Here is a 17352-nt window from a genome sequence, read left to right as displayed (position 1 = left end):
CAACCAACAGATTGTTTTGCTCAATTAAACCTTCCATGTTATCAGCAAGCACGCCCAACCATTGTCTATTTCAGATGAGAAAGCAAGCCACCAAATTTAATGAATGCAATGCAGTCATTATTCTGGAAACTCTAAAAACAAAAATATCTTTTCCCCAAAGGAAAACAACAAAAATAATTACTTTTATAGCAACAAAAACCACAGTGGCACCCTACCTGTTTATACTCAGCAATGATAGCTGTAGTCTTCTTTATTTCATATTCGGCCTTCTCTAGCTGTTTCCTGAAGACTTCTTTCAGCTAGAAAGAGGGAGAATGAGAAACATCAAGACTCAGTCAAAATATTAATAAGTTTCACAAACATCTATATTCAAGTCTGCATGATTCACAGTCAATGACAACATTAACAACTATAACTACATAAATTTTCCTCACTGAAGTTGCAACTTGATCATTTGGAAAACCTAATCATCTCCAGAAATACAAAAATCTTACTTTCTTTCATGTAATGTATAAGACATATGAGCAACTCTATAATTTTATTTATTTATTTATTTTGCCCCCAAAGCCCCAGTAGATAGTTGTACGTCATAGCTGCACATCCTTCCAGTTGCCATATGTGGGACGTGGACCCAGCACTACGGGAGAAGTGGTGCGTCGGTGTGCGCCCGGGATCTGAACCCGGGCCGCCAGCAGCGGAGCGCACGCACCTAACCCCTAAGCCACGGGGCCGGCCCCATATGAGCAATTCTATTATAAACTGCTTATGCTTATGACTTACTTGATAAATATTTTGTTAAATAAGCGTCCATTCAGAAGCTATCTTTATCCTTATTAGAGTCTAAAACAAAACACCCAGGCAACACTACATGTACTCTCCATGCTATAAAATAAATTACTGAAAAAACTTTCCGGCCTTCCTCTTCATAGTCCCCTACTGTCACTGCTGTTGCCTCTCTGGAGAAAGGAAGGGGCTTTTGGGACTGGAGTCAGAAAAAGATGGAGGAAGATAAGAGCTCTTGAGGCAGGCGATTCAGGGACTAAAGAAACCATTTAGAAGAAGCTAAAGTGACACATAATGCAGGTACTTGTTACAGTCCCAGAAATACTAAATTGTGAGTGCTCAACTTAACACCACAGTTATTTCTGTAGCCCAGCAGCTCTAGAACTCTAGGTAGAGGGAAGGGTGAGGCAATGAAAAAGCTCAGTGCCACCAGATAAAAAGGAAAGGATTCAATTCTTCCAAGTTGTTGACCAAACAAACAAACAAACAAAAAACCATTCTGGTTAATCTTTAAGTACTTAATCAGAAAAAACAGACGAATTCTGCATTGCAGCATCCCAAATTATGAATGGGATATACTCTGTACTTGCAGATTCACAAATTATTGCAATTTATAATTGGACTTCTCTTGGGAAGATTTCTAAATTTCTTCATATTTGCTAAATTCTAAAATTCTAAAAGCAATTTATAGGTTACACTCATTCAAACTTAGTTGTTTATATTAGTCTATTCTCTATTTTACACAAGTTAAGGACATAAACCAGATCCTTCTCCCCTTCTGTGATAAGGCCCCACTGCCTTCAGGACAGACTTAGAGCCAAGAGGCTTTGAGCAAGTGTCATTCAATCTCTCTAAGCCACAGTTTCCTCATCTGACAAATGAGGAGAACAATCCTGATCTCACAAGGGTACCACAATGATTAAAATGGGATACACACACACACACACACGGGGAGGGAAGAAACATGGATTAAATTCATTTGCTAATAGCTTTATTCTTAAAGTACTGAAATGGGCCCCAAAAAGGTAGGAGGTAAAGGAAAAAAACAAAACCCATCAAAAGGCCTGGATCAAACTAGGTAATCAGCCCCTGAAAAATTTTGAGTACGTAAAAAAGAAACTTGGTCCATAGTAATTGCCAAGACTCATTTCATCATTTTCAAAAAAAAAAAAAATGGAATACTTTTTATAAATCCTGCAAGGTGCTAAACGATATATCCCTTCATTAGTAACTTTATGTAACTTTTTCTGGTTGCTTGGATGTATGTAGGTCTTTGAAATGCTTTGTGTTCTATTTTATATTTAGTATTATTGATGTCTCAGAATAAAACTCATTAAAATAAATGAGTTAATCATGACGGGCTGGGACTGACAGAGATGGAGAACATTGGTGAAACAGCCTGCTCTTCCTTAGGGAAGCCCGAAGCTCTGATGCCTTGGGCGAGAGGCCCCTCCTATCACCTATCTGGGATCCTTTGCTAAGGTGGTGTCTTCCAGCTGATTGCCCTCACAATCCATACAAAGACAGTAGGGTGCTGACTTCAAGGCTGATTCCTTAAGGGTTTCTTTTTATTACCCCAGGGAATAATGTTTGAGAGCTCTGCCAGGAACACTGAGCATGACGGAGTGAGGCAACTCCCAGCAGAGATCTCTGTAGGCTTTCAGATTAACAATCCTCATAAACTACTTCAGAGAAGTCAAATATCTTGGGATACAACACGAAATTTGCAGATTTGTCAAAGCTCTTGGATCATAATTCCAAGTTACTAAACTTAGAGAAAACTTAACACTCTTGCTAGACATCTCAGTAAAGGCAAATTCCTAAAAGCTGTTCAGGGGTAGAAATGCTGCTTCCTCTTCTAACACCCTTCAAAAGAAATGTCGAGACTCAATGCTACTCACGTGTACTGTTTTTTGATTTAGAATAAATTTAATTTTACTTCTTGTTTCTAGTGTTAATCAACTCCATACACCAATATCCCTGTGTAAAGAAAAGCCCACTTATGCCTTTTACCTGAGCAGTCTCTTCCTCTTGCTTCCTCTTCTCTTCTTCAGTCTCCACCAGCCTCTGCTTGGTCAAGAGGAGTTCCTTATTCAACACATCTGCCTTGTCTTCTGCCTACAAAACAGAGCACGTAACAATCACATAGAAGGTGAAGGAAGTGTGTGTATACTTTCTCCAATCTCCACTGATTATTGTTCCAACATTACTGCAAGCCATTCTTTTCTCTCCTAGCTCACCCAGGGAGTGGCTGCTTTCATTGAATGCCAGCCATGTACCAGGCACTTGGCACATTATTATCTCTGATCCTCACAACAATCATTATTTTACAGATAATGATGGTGAGGTTTGGAGAGATCAAATAACCTAACTGGGACAGACATCTAATATCATAGCCATAATATGAATTCAGATTTGAATGGCATCAAAGCCCATGCTCTTTCTCAATGATTTATTTACTTATTTTTAATGAGGTCACATTGGTTTATAACATTATATAAATTTCAGGTGTACATCATTATATTTATACTTCTATATAGATGATACCGTGTTCACCACCAAAAGTCTAGTTTCCATTGGTCACTCTACACATGTACCCCTTTACCCCTTTCGCCCTCCCCCCCCTTCCCCTCTGGTAACCACCAATCTATTCTCTGTATCTATGTGTTTGTTTGTTGTTGTCTCAGTGCTTCTTACACATTTTCAGATGTCACAACAGCACTCACCCTGAGACTGTGTGGATGGACTGGATGAGGGGTGGAGCCTCATATGGAAGCTTCTAACTGGTAGAGCACGGGAGTGGATTCAGAGAGGACGAGCTGACAGGCTAATCCGAGGACAACAGTTAAGTGAGAAAATTCAAAGACCAGCTGAGGTAAACTGGCCCAGCAGGCTACTCACACAGGACAGTCTAGTAAGGAGAAATTAAGACCAAAACCCATAATAGAGATAGCCCTGAGGAAAACTGATGTATGGACCAGGAATCCAGACAGAAAACACCATATTTCTAGAATGACCAAGAAAAGCTCAGAGAGCGTATTTTGGTCTTAAGTTGGATACAGAGCCAAAATTAACTATGAAAGCACTGTGTATATATTTAACTTAGTAAACATGTGTCTGTTTTACACTTTAGGGCCCTCACCTCACCCTTTAGGTCTCAGCCTCAAGCTCATATCTGCAGTGAAACATGGCCTGAGCCCGGTCCCACTCACCCCCATCTCAATCAGTTCTCTGTTTAACTCTCCCATATTTCCCTTGGTAGTACTTAAGTACAATCTGTAATAACAAAATACACGTGTGATTTATTTGTCTTGCCCACTAGACTTGAAGCTCTGGGAGGCAGGAACTGTATCTCTTTTGCTCATCACCATATCCCCAGCACCCAGCCCACGACCAGGTCCAGAGCAGGCACTCCATAGAATACGGTGCATGAATGGGTGTGGCTCTCTAAGGCACTGCAGAAGTGGACTGTGTGGAGTGGAGGTGGCAGAGGGCCACAGGATGAGCTCAGCAGAGGAGAAAAGCACAGATGCAGAGGAGAGGCAGCTATTTGAAGAAGCTATCCCTGGCTGACAGCAGCAAAACATTATCCAAGTCATCGTGAAAACTGGCCAGGTGGCCTCTGTCTGTGTTTCGCCATATCTCCCACATGTCCAGATGGCCAGCAGCACAGTCTGCTGGGTCCTGGCAGAGGAACTGCATTCCAGCCTCTCTGTTCTCACTGTACCACAGTTCCTGACACCCCATATCCCAGCGCTTATGGCTCTGTTTTCAGATAATCTGGAACTGTTGGGTAGTTAAGGTGAAAAAGTCCCTTTTAAAGACTCTAAAACTTGTTCTGATACATTAGATTCTAGGGGGGAAATCTACTCAGCAAAAGAACATCCTAAAATTAGAGGTGGGCCTCAAAAAATGCAACATTTATGTTGCAAGTTAAGTTTTCATAAGTTATAAGATACCTGATGTTGAATATGGAAACTGCAACTCCTAGAGCTGCAAGCCAGGTGACTAAGGTTACCCACAAAGCAGGATGACCCTCCCCAGAGTCTCTGAGGAGAGTCACAGAGCTGCAAACCAAGAGCAGCTGTGCTGGTCGTTTCAGTTTTCTTAAAACTCTCACTAAATCTACGTCCCTGTAACTACAGCCCATGGGTTCAAGTTCTACCCTGGAATATCTGACAGACCTGCTAATAAAGGAGATTGCAATTTAACCTCCTCTTACAGTACCCTCTTAGAGTAGTTTCCATTTTGTGAAGAGAATAGTCCTTTTATAACACACATCATGACACTCTGAAATAAATGTTTTCTAAGTTTGGCTTCTTGAAGAGACATTCACCCAAAATTTTAGCCTTTTGTAAACTTCTGAATAGTCAATGCTATCCTGACATTCAGTAACAAGTTCCTTAAATTCTGCAGTATATCTAGATGTTTTATAGTTTTGGAAATGTCTGTAAGAAAAGGAGAAAAAACACTTCCTTGAGGAAATTTTTAACAAACATCTAAATATTTATGATGAGAGGACCTATTATTTTTATTTACACATTTCTGCTGCACATTCTTCACTAGGCCAAGGTGAGGCAAGCTCACTCTACTTCTCTTGTTACCAGATCTGACATCTGCAGAAATTGCTGTGGGTCCCACAGGGGAGGAGTCCCAGAGTTTCCAGGAAGCTTCATCCAAAGCTTCTCCTCCATGTGAAATAGTGAAGTAGGAGTGATTCCTCTGCTCATCAAAATAGGACAAGATCCGAAATAACTTGGTTCTCGCTCTAAAAATGGTCTTCTGGGTCTTTGTATAGCCAATCTCTATACCTCACTTAAGTAGAAATCATCTTTGATGTTAAATGAATCTCTAGGAATGTAATACTAAACAGACAGATACTCAAATTCTATCTTTGAACCCAAATTATAACACCTTCACCATGATTTGATAAGACTGAGTGAACCATGGTCATTACAGTCTTCTAATCACTTACTAACATTTTATAGTGCCTTATTGATACTGAAACTTCTAATTGCTATTGAATGCCTCTATGACATATATATGAGAGAAACAAGTACTGCAATTTGTGATTTAATCGTGAACCAACTCATAAGCTGATCAAAAGGCTCAGGTCTAACATCAGGGATGAGGATCTTCCAGAAAGAACTAGCCAAGCCATTTGTTCAATTTAAAACAAAACGGAAGAATCTGCCACATATTACATGTAGCGTCTGGTCTAACACAGAACTTGCTGTGGTTGGAAGGCATCGAGGCACAGGCTTCAGTGGGAAAGTACTGCTTGTGTCTCTTCTTTCTGTTCCTTGGGGCAGAAGAGGACAGGAAGGGCCTGAAAGCAGGTAGCAACAGAAACGGAAGTGGAGATGTATCCTTTTTCATTTCTAATCACGAAGTCCTTATTTAAGGAGCCTGAGGGAGGGCAAGCTGTCAAAAAAGAAGGCTCTGTCACAGAGAAAAATTAAGAGACTTTGGTGCCCAGGAAGCCTGAAGCCAGCACTGAAATGACAGGGTAAGGAATAATTTATGTTTAAAAACTACCTAAATTAGTATTTGTTTTCTTTACATATTGTCTCAAACACAACCTGCTTTCATGTTTGTTTAATGTTTGCCAAAGTCTTGCTATTTTAATTAAGAGATTTGATTTTGATAAACTGGGAATGGAAAAGTACTGGGCAAACTGGGTGAAGGCAGGCAAACTGGTACTTCCGCTCTCAGGCTAACGCCCTTCACTGAGCCTGCAGGGCGGGCACCCAAACTGCAGGGACAGCGTTTTATAGGCAAATAAGCCCCGCTTGGGCAGAAACTGCAAAATCAGATGTTAGAAGCGAATATGCATGAAACAGTAATTTTTATTCTTTCTTCTAGATAATAAGCTTCAAAAGGCAGGGGCCAGGTCTTACTTACTTTTTTAAAAAGAGAGAGAGAGGTATGACGGGAGGAAATAAGAGACAGAAGGAATAAATGAAAGAATGAAGCAATCTTTTCTTCAGGGACTGATCTAATATCCACATGAGGTACCTAGGAGCTCAATAATCAATTATCTCAGGAGAACCCCTAGAACAATCATTCCAGATTGAACCACAAAATGGATTTTCTTGGTGGTGAAACAATTTTTTAAATAATATATTTTTGCTGATTATTAAAAAGTTATAATGCATATTATTACTTAACACCAAGGGTGGTAATTAAGATCTTCTTATAAAAGATAAATAATTGAAAAAAATAAAAGTATAAAGATGAATATAAAAATTATATTTATTCTTATCATCCAGAGATATCTAGTAGTAACGTTTTGATGTATTTCCTCATGGCTTTTCTCTTGTCAAGGTATATTCCAGCCTCCTTTTGTACAGGATGGCCCTAGGCCAGCCATATCCCTTGCAATTTAGATACAAACATTATATACAGATAAACTTACTGTTTAAAAAATATATATTATATCATTATCTTCCCATTGTTTTTAAAAACTATTCCCAAAAGACATTTTATAGTATACTTTCATTCTCCCCTTCTATTGGGACATATACATTACATATTTATATTGTTTAGTAACACTAAAGTAAACAAACTTATACATATATTTTTGACCAATCTCTATTTTTTTAGGATAGCTTTCCAAGTCAGAGAGTATATATGTCAGTTTCCTCATTTATAAAATGGAAGATTAAAATAATACCTGCTTAATGGAGTCATTAGGAAGATTAAATGAGATAATGCTTATAAACTGCTAAATATTGTGCTTGGTGTATAGTAGGTACTCAGTAAATATTTAATTTTATTATTTTTTAGACCTCTTAAAGGCTTGATATATATTACCAAATACATTTCCCACACAACTTTCAATTTACAACTCTGTCTAGCTTATTTCACTGCATCCCCACTGAGTCCAAGTGCTTAAGACTTTTTCATTTAGTTCACCATCTTAAGAAAACTACTAATGGATAAAAGATTCAAAATGGCAGAATCAAGTGTGAGTCAAGGCCGTTTGGAAAGCTAAAATGGAACCAAGAGTTGCAGGATAATAATGACTCAACACTGTAGTCTCATTAATACGAAACTGTGTAACAGCTGAGGTCAGGCTGGGTGTGACTCTGACTCTCTTAGTCACACATTTTCATACCGCCTCTAACAAGTCCCCAATAGGCTGGCTGAATGGGGTTTGTGGTTAAAAGGCCCATCATCCACTCCCCCACCCCCAACCGGGCTGCTTTATTCACCTTCTACATCCTGTGTCCCAAGCTGCACAGCTTTTGTTTTATTTTCAAACTGCATTTAGTGTTGACTCCTTCAGCTTCCTCCTCTCCCCCTTTAGCATGATTTTCCTTAACAGTGGTCTCCCATCTTACTGTGGTTAAAACTTCTGAGCTGCAAAATTAGCTGTTTATATGGCAAAAAGGAGCTGTGGCAGGGACCATTTTTTAAACATTTAAAAAATTCCTTCAATTTTAAACATTCAATCATATTTATATTATTAATGGATCTGTATTTTCAATATTGTCAGTGCATAGTTAGAGCACAGGTAATGCCCCTTTTTCACAGATTCAACAGTCTGTCTCAATTTTTCTGACACTGCGTCATTTGTTGGGAATATTCACTTTTTACAAGTCAGAAAATAGAGTGACAATTTTAAGTCCACACAAAACTCTTTCCCTATTGCCAATTATTTCCAAAAACACTAGCAATAGAAAACAGGAAGTCCTAAGGTTGTCAGTGCTGTTGGAAAGAACAAGGGAAATTAAACAATTTAAGGTCTTCCCAGCAACAGCTCATGTTTATTGCACATACTATCGTAAGTGCTGCATGTTATTTAATTCTCACATCAACCCTATGAGGTAAACACTTTTTTTTACATCTACAGGCAGGTTAAGCATTGGCAGGGTCACAGGGTTAGTGAGTGATCATGCCAGGATTCACACGCAGGCAGTCTTGGCTCTTAGCCACTAGGATGCCTGTCAATCCAACAATACACATATCTTAATGTACATCCTTCATATAAAATCTTCACATTTATTGTAGATGAAAATACTTTTGGGAACAAAAAGTAACATGCCCACCACTAGTAGAGGGGCATTAGTATACTTTTGGTGACTGATATTCTCAGGTAATTATGCTGGCAGCCCTTGGTTTAGGAAAATACAGATTAAGAGACGAGACACCAGAGAAGTTTAGAGGTATAAAAGGAAGTATGTCACATATTCTGTTTGGAAATGACCCATACCTGTCTCAAAGGGTTGCATTTTCTACCCTCTCCAATTAGCACAGGCAGTCCCCTCCCACCTGCCACCCATCCATTCATCCATCAAGCAGCTCACTCAGTGCCAAGTACATAGCAAGCCCCAGCGGGACTGCGGTGAGAGCAACTTGGTCCTTGCCCTTGAGGAGGTCGTCACAGTCCTATTTCTACCTACTGAATGACAGGTTTACCTGATCCAAGTCATTCCGCAGAGCAATTTTGCTGGTTACTAGTTCATGGGCAAGGTCATCATTCTCTTGTTCCAACCTCATGCTGGCCTCCTGTAATCTCCGGTTCTCCCTCTGCAGAAAAAGAGCAACAGCCAGAGGTGGGCATGAGTGCTGGGACAGACTCTCAAAACAAGCGGAACTGGTGAGGAGAAACAAGCAACAACAACGAAGTGAACTTCTGAAGGCGTGAAGAGGAGAAGGCGCAGGTGGCACAGGAAGGCAGCACTGCTGTCGGGAAACAATGGTGAGTTAAGCTGGCAGTGCGGGTGCGGTACTCCACCCCGTGAAACTTACACCTGTCCCTTCCGCCCTCCAGACGGGACTTCATTGTAACAACTGTGCCACGAAGAGCAAAACTGCCAAACATACCCCCAATCCTGTGAGGTCTTCCTATAGACCTAGAACACAGACACAGGCAATTCTTTGTTGAAACATGCACAATAGTCCCACCCTTGACCTCAAAGGAAACTGCAAGACACAGTAGGGATGAAATGGGGGGAACCACTAGACATTTCGTCAAATTGTTTTTCCACTATCAGGGTTCAAATTATTTGAGTATATTTAAGAGCACTAAATCAAGATTCAGGATACATGGGTTTGCGACTTTGCTATCAACTGATATTTTCATTCTTTGGGTAGGTATATATTTACTTTTCTGAACACCAATTTTTGTGTTAGTAAGAGTAATATGATAATGTCTCTAAATGTTTGTTTTGTCTTTTTAAAACTTCAGATTAAAAGATTCTGGGTAAAATAAATTAATGAGCTGTTTTTTTCCCCTTGAATTTCCAGGAAAAATCTGAAACAAAGTTTCAAAGAACCAAGTCACTAATTCTCATGAATAAGGTCTCCCTTTAGCTGGCTGTTATGAACTGTGCACATTCACATCTACTGTCAGAATAGCAATTTAGTGTCTTCCATTCCCAAGTATCAAAAGTGCTTTCTTTGCTACTGTTAGCAGTTACAGGAGATTCAAAAGAAGCTGACAGGAAAGACATCAATGTGATGAGACCTTCCTGTTTTTCAGATTTATACTCCTAATAGTGCTTTCTGCAAGGGTGGCAAAACTCAGACAAACCAGAAGACAAATCTATGCCCTGGATGATAGTGTATCATAGCAAAGTGGGAGAGGGTGAAGTGAATTTTATCTTCTATAGAACAACCTGGAGTTTGTTATATGGAAAGAAGAAAACCTGATTTGTTTTTTTCTTTTTGTTTTTAGAAGAAGGGCTAAGAAGCAGATGCTAAGGGCAAAGCCCGAGACTTTCGTGGAGACAGAGGATCCAAAAACAGGGCCAGCAGGGAAGCTAAAGGACGAATCCGCACTTCAACTATAACCAGCCAACAGGGCCCGTTCCTGTCCCTTCTTTTGGAAATGGTAGACTGGGATAGTTGGGGAAACATTTTTGAAAAAGAAATCTACTGAAAAAGATAAAAACAAATCCAAATCACTTAGGTACTTTTAAACAAATTCATGATAGAATTCCATGCAGTGTTAAAATATAAGTGAAAAGTATCTAATGACAGAAGACATCCTTATGCTACCTTATAGAAAAAAAAAGACAAGTAACTGGAAAATCCCATTTTCATAACAATATGAATAACATTAACTGTAGGTAGTGGATTTTTATTGTTGTCTCTGTGCTTTTAAAATGTTTCCAAGTTTTCTACAATAAATATATAATGCATGTGTTAAAACAAAGTTTAAGAAGTTGTTTAAAAAATAAAAAGCAATTCAGAATTTCAATTCCATTGGAAAGGGTAAAATGCCAAAACCAGAATTTTTTAAAGTCCACTCCTGTTATAGGCTCATATCTACACAAAACCATACTGTATCTTCCTTTGTGACCCATTTACAATGTAACCCCTCAAAAGTGCTGCCTTGCCAGGAACTCTTTCCCAAGAGATTCCTGAAAAGACAGTGTACATATTTGCAGGGGCAAATTGTACTCATCAAATTCTGTCTGTCCCCTCAATATACAGAAGCATATAAAAATGGAGACTAAAATATAAAAAAAGCTAGAGTGTCTACAGCTGACTCTTTCAATCTTTGCTGAAATAATCTAAATTTTAGCAGGGGCTGGAGAGTTAGTCTTTCATTCTGATATATCTAACTATTACCCCGTTTTGTGGAAACAACTTACATAATTGTTGAAAACTTAGGCTAAAAAAAAATGTTTCAGAAACTTTTCCAAAAAATTTCTTCCTTGCCAAGAACGAGCAGCAACACCCAGCACAATTTCATCACACTATTTCACAATGCAGACTGCCTAGAAAGGGAAGAGATTTTTCTCATTTCTTGGTAAATCCCTTCAAAAGAGACCATGAGAAGACTACTCTAATACCTATTCCTGAGTTAAGCATCCCATTTCTACTAAAACTGTACTTATAGGACTCCAAGGTACAAAACCTCCCTCAACTATTTATTTACATTTATTTAGCACAAGTGAAAATGTTGCAGCTACCAGTTTTTCAGGTTACAGTGACATATGCTTAGAATTGAGTTAAAATAACCTCTAGGTAAAGTCATACGATGCTCACGGAAAAGTACTCTGTTAAAGGTATTGAAAAACCTCACCAGGTAGCTACTTCACTATTGATTAGAGATAAATGTCTCATGGGTTATATTATATAAGAAAGAGGTATGAGCTCAGCTGAAATTCTGACTAGTAAATTCCTATTACGATGCTGTTGCAACTCAAACCCTTCCTTAGAGACACACAGCTAAGGGGGTAGGGGGTGAGAGGGGAAGACTTGGGAGAAATTATGAGTATCTGAGGGTCTCTAAAAAGCAAAATAGCCTAGGGGGCATGCCTATTGCCTTTCGCTTTAGCAAGAAGCTTCAGTTCAGTGTCTGCAAAGCAAGCAGCACAGTGGGAAGTGAGACTCCTGCTCTGCACTCACAGACACGTGGAAAGCAAGCTATAGGGTCAAAAATGCAGTATCGTCCTCCAAAGTACGAACCCGAGGGCAGCAAGGTGTCCTCAGGAGTCCTCTGGTGCTATTGAGTGCCACAGTGAGGCACTGCTACTGAGATGGAGATTTTCTATGAGAAGAACTTGCCCGCACTCACCAAGGGTTAATGAGAGATGACATTACTTGGCTGTCTTTTCCAGCCTTTCCTGAGGAGCCACAGCTGTTTTTAGAACTGACTGATTCAAGAAAAAGTTTGCCTTATGCTAGAATGGGGAAGAAAGTTTAGCTCTGATGGGCTTGGGAAAGGTAGTAACCTTGCTTGGTTCATTCTGAAATGTTAGCAAGGGCTGCCCACCCAAGAGAGACTTGAGGTCAGCCCCATTAACCTCAGTCAGTCCGGATTCCCATGCTGTAAGTCTGCAGGAGCAGACGTGCTGAATGCTCAGAGCCCGTAAACAAAACAGGCAAATCGCTTCCCCTGCCTTTCAGAAAAGACTACAGGAGACAATGTTTACATAACCCTTAAAACTCACATCACACTGTTTGAAACATCCACCATCTCACACAGTTGGCACCATCTGAACAAAAAGCAGACAACTTTCCTCATTCCTCCCCTCCCCTCTTGCACAGGAGATGTATAGCCGGGAAAGTTAGGTTAGTAACTTTTGGGAGGAGGATACTGCATTTTTCAGAGAGACAGACGCTGATATTACAGACATACACAGATAAAAAACTTACCTCCTCAAAAGTCATAGACCAACTACCGTTTTCAATCATAGGTACAAAGACAATAGAAAAAAAAAGAATATCCAATGAAATCGCACACCTACTAATACATTTAGGAAATGGCAATAACAAAAAGAGACACTTGGTAATGCTATTTTGCTATTTTGTTTTCCCTTAGAGTGTCATATACTCTAAGTTCTCTCTCTGACTGCAAACATTTGATGCAAAAAAGTATACTTGAGGCAGCCAGTGGGCAAGTCTCAACTCAGGAAGACGGATACTCCTCCCTCTCCTCTCCACACTGCTATTTGCAGTTTGCATGACTAATGAAAATGCTCTATGTGGAACTATTAGCAACTACGGTGAGTTGTTTATACAGTGTTATTAAAGCTGGGTGGAAGGAACTTCCTTATATGACAAGGTCGGAAACCTTGCAAAAGAGTTCATCTTCAGGCGATAGAATGAAATTGCTGGGCAGGGGAACACAAAAGAAGAACTGATCTCAGGTCTCCTTTGTGTCTGGGGCTGAAGTTTGGGTGAAACAGGACAACGGATGGTGAACGTCATTTTTTCCAAGATGAGAAAACAGAGAAACGTGAACTGGCCATCAAAAGAAAATAAACCAAGCCTTACAGGAAAAAATGATGGGGAAGGAGGCAGCTTTAAAAACTCTAGCTCAGTATTTTGGGTGTGTTGTCTGCTGCTATAATGAATTCCTGGCACATGTTTTTAAAGACATTTAAGGGTCAGGAGAAAATGTTTTCTTAAAAGATCCAGTGCAATTTTAGTAGCAACAACACACTCAACTCTCCCATATTTTCTTTTGGATACCTCCTTCAAAAGAGTTGATAATCATCATATTCAAATTTCATCAAACAGTTTTTGACATTCAAAGACAAATGCCCACAGATGAAATGTTTAAATGTCGACATTGTCTGTCAATGAAGGTTTGAGAAAGAAAACCTGGATATTTGAAATCACTTTATGCTCCTCCTTTACCCAACACGTCCAATTTTATTTTTCTGGTGGAAATTTAAAAAATTTAAATGTCAAACTAAAAAGAAAATCTAGTTAGTAATAACTAACTGGCAGTTGGCAAACCAGACTGCATTTCTTTTAGCATTTAAAAAACAATCTCAGATTATACTCTAGCACAGGGGTCAGCAAACTTTTAGCGTAAATGCCCAGAGAGTAAATATTTTAGGCTTTGCAGGCCATAGGGTCTTTGTTGAGACTACTCTACTCTGTCATTCCTTGTGCAAAAGCAGTCACAGACAATAAGTAAACAAATGGGTGTGGCTGTGTTCCAATAAAACTTTATTTACAAAAACAGGCAGTGGGCTAGATTTGGCCCACAGGCCACAGTCTGCAGATCTCTGCTCTACTCTAGCATACAAATCACATTTTAAAAAAGCAAAAGGGTTACAGATGATGTAGAAACATTAGCAGTGTGACATCATTTCCTCAGTAATACTACTTTTATAGGAAACAAAACTTACTAAAATTTGAAGAAAACTTTTGGAGAATTCTGAAGATTATCAATAAACATCCTTAGAAATTCTTAATATGCATAACATTTATACCTCCTCCAAGTGTTAAGTATAGCTCAACCAGCAGACAAGCATCATCAGAAACCACCTGCCCTTCTTAGCTAAGTTGCTCAAGAAGCCTGAGAGGGCTTTGGCTTGCATCCTCCATCATCCTACAACGAGTCCAACAGTGATCCAAGCTCACAAAAGAAGAGCGGCAGCCTTCTGAAGTTTATCATTAAGTTTCCACAGGCAGATAGAAACTATCCTCTTGACTATTACTATTCATTAAAAGCACATTATTTCATAACATAAATATTTCCAAAAGCAAACAACAGTCTTTGTGATGTGGAAAAATAATAAAAAATAAGTTTATTTTCATTGGTAAAAAAACATTTTTCAAAGATGGATTCATTTATCTTGAGTTCTCTGAGTAAGGAAGGGCCCAACACAGTAAGAAAAGGAAAACCTCTTTTTTTTATTCCACCAGGTAAGAAGTTTAGCACAATTTAACCTTCTTCACTTATCAAGTTAAAAACAAAATGTGATAACTGCTCTAATTTATTTTCTTAGATATGTAAGGAAGGCAAATAATACAATTAAGCTTTACTTCAAATATTTTGTATGTTTTCACTATATATAATTAAATAGCTTAATTTTAATTTACACACAGGGACAATTGATCTACAAAAATTAGTATGTGTAAGAAAAACTCTTTGTAAACTTAGAGGAATCATTTGTTTTCTGTTTGAATTACATTTTGATAAAAAAATTACTATGTCTAACCTCAAGAAAGAAGTTAGACATTCTAAATTTAATTATCCTAAACATGGATAAGACACTACAATTAGAAATTATGTATTTATAATATTCTGTGTCCCAAACCCAAGAGAGTTTAAGCACTCCTGATTCTTTCTAGGATTTGCCCATCTAGACCAGGTAATAACATAACCTTCATTATGCTTTGGGAGATTCACTGAATTTAATTAATTAGCTGTGCTTTTTAAAGCTTAACCTACATTTGTACAAGTAGTTCTTTAATTAAACAAGAAAAGCATATCATCTTCTAGAGACAGATGAATGCTGCAGTTCTTTAAAACGTCCTGTCAATAGATTACATCACTAGAATACTAACTTTCCCCAAATGGAAACAATTCATCTCTTTAAAATAGAAAATAACATTTTAATTTCTGAAATTAGTAACTGCTTATCAGGGACTTGGCTACTAATTTTTAAAATATACTAAAGCAACTACACATATCCATGAATGTTTGTTTTCTGGGGACCTGTATGAAAATGAAAACGTACATGATGTATTTCTACCGACAAATCTTTATCCTGCATTTTATTTCATTTGACATCAATAAATAAATTTACAAACCAAAATATCAGAGTAAATAAATATTACTATACAAATTTGGCCAGGTCAAACTGAAGAAGGACAATAAAAGAGGCTTAGAATAAATATTCTATATTCTTCTTCCAATAAAATTTCTTTTCTGTCTCTTGAAATCTAGTCATGAAGATAAACAGGAGTATACCAAAGTCTGTAAGCAGTCACTCTAGAGCTTGATGAGTTTCAAATACAACTGATGCCAAGACCAGGTAGCACAGGCAGCGTGTGTACATATGTATTACGTATTTATATTTGTTTATGTCTGTGTGTGTGTGTATATATACATATATATGTATACACACACATATATATGAAAATTAATGTACCACCTACGTATGTTGGCCTTTCCCCTATAAGCATGGGTACACACAGGATCTACAGTCATTAATTAGCTCCAATTCTGACAGGAAGGTCTCCCTCCCATGAGTATGGCTTTTGCCCAAGTACCTCTGGTGTGACTTGGGGTTTATGAAAGGAAGATGGTGGGCTGCGTGCCATTTTGCTTGGATTTTTTTTGTGTGAGATATAAATCACATACCATAATATTCATTTTTCTTAAATGTACGATTCAGTGGTATACTCACCAAGTTGTGCAACCATCACCACTATCTAATTCCAGAACATTTTCATTGAGTTTAGGGTTCTAAAATTTAAATTTATACTAACACCATTTCATCTCTTTGTGGTTGAGATATAAGTGTTAGATACAGTTGAGTATGATGACATAACCTGAGAATGTAGATATTTGCGTATGTCGTAAAAATAGACAGAAAACAAATGTTTAGATAGATATAGCAAGAATATGACTGCTGAGAGCTACCTCTGCATTGTTGGATTTTAACTCCACATCTGGCTTCCCTACAATAGCCCTTTTTTATGCCACCATTCCAAAGAGAAATAGCATCAAACTGAAAGATCTCGGGCCGGCCCTGTGGCTTGGTGGTTAAGTGAGCGCGCTCCACTGCTGGCGACCCGGGTTCGGATCCCGGGCTCACACCGACGCGCTGCTTCTCCGGCCATGCTGAGGCCGCGTCCCACATACAGCAACTAGAAGGATGTGCAGCTATGACACACAACTATCTACTGGGGCTTTGGGGGGAAAAAATAAATAAATAAAATCTTTAAAAAAAAAAAAACTGAAAGATCTCTTAGAATATCTTATTGTATGACATTTCTGGGCCTTTTTTTTTTTTAATTGACACAACTTTCCTAACTCCCTTGCCATAAGGCAACCTAGGGGGTAGACACAGCATTTTAAGCAGTAAGGATCCTAATCATTGAGGAGGGGTTGTTAGTGAACTGGTATAAGCTCTGACTCGATGTCCTCAAAGATCTTGCCAAGTTATTCTTAAGAATTTACAAAGCCAGGTTCACAGTCCAAGATTTATGAATTATACAGTGTTCATTCCCAGGACACAGATCTTATTCTTGACCAGATTAAATTTAGAAGATGCTAAAAGGTATTTTCTAAGACAGTTTCCTACTTTAAGATACTTATAATTAGGGCCGGCCCCGTGGCTTAGCGGTTAAGTGCGCATG

At 38.6% G+C, this 17352-nt stretch overlaps 1 protein-coding gene across 8 annotated transcripts in view; it reads right to left on the bottom strand.

Annotated features, from left to right (window-relative positions):
* The window catches only part of RABGAP1L (RAB GTPase activating protein 1 like), a 701003-nt gene that overhangs the window by 14055 nt on the left and 669596 nt on the right, over nucleotides 1–17352 (bottom strand). For 7 of the 8 annotated variants that reach the window (XM_087438180.1, XM_004425016.3, XM_087438183.1 and 4 more), the window contains 3 exons: nucleotides 9208–9318; nucleotides 2797–2901; nucleotides 216–299 (listed from right to left, as the gene is read on the bottom strand). In XM_087438180.1, coding sequence (XP_087294306.1) covers nucleotides 216–299; nucleotides 2797–2901; nucleotides 9208–9318 — 300 coding nt within the window. Of the gene's footprint in view, nucleotides 1–215; nucleotides 300–2796; nucleotides 2902–9207; nucleotides 9319–12900; nucleotides 13996–17352 lie in introns of those variants that run through there. The other variant, XM_004425020.3, reaches the window with a different exon arrangement.

Source organism: Ceratotherium simum, chromosome 2, assembly GCF_057802395.1.
Source record: "Ceratotherium simum simum isolate JZ-2026a chromosome 2, ASM5780239v1, whole genome shotgun sequence".
NCBI classification, from domain to species: Eukaryota; Metazoa; Chordata; class Mammalia; order Perissodactyla; family Rhinocerotidae; genus Ceratotherium; species Ceratotherium simum.
Note: the sequence above shows the minus strand (reverse complement) of the source record. Positions and strands in the feature narration are given on the sequence as shown.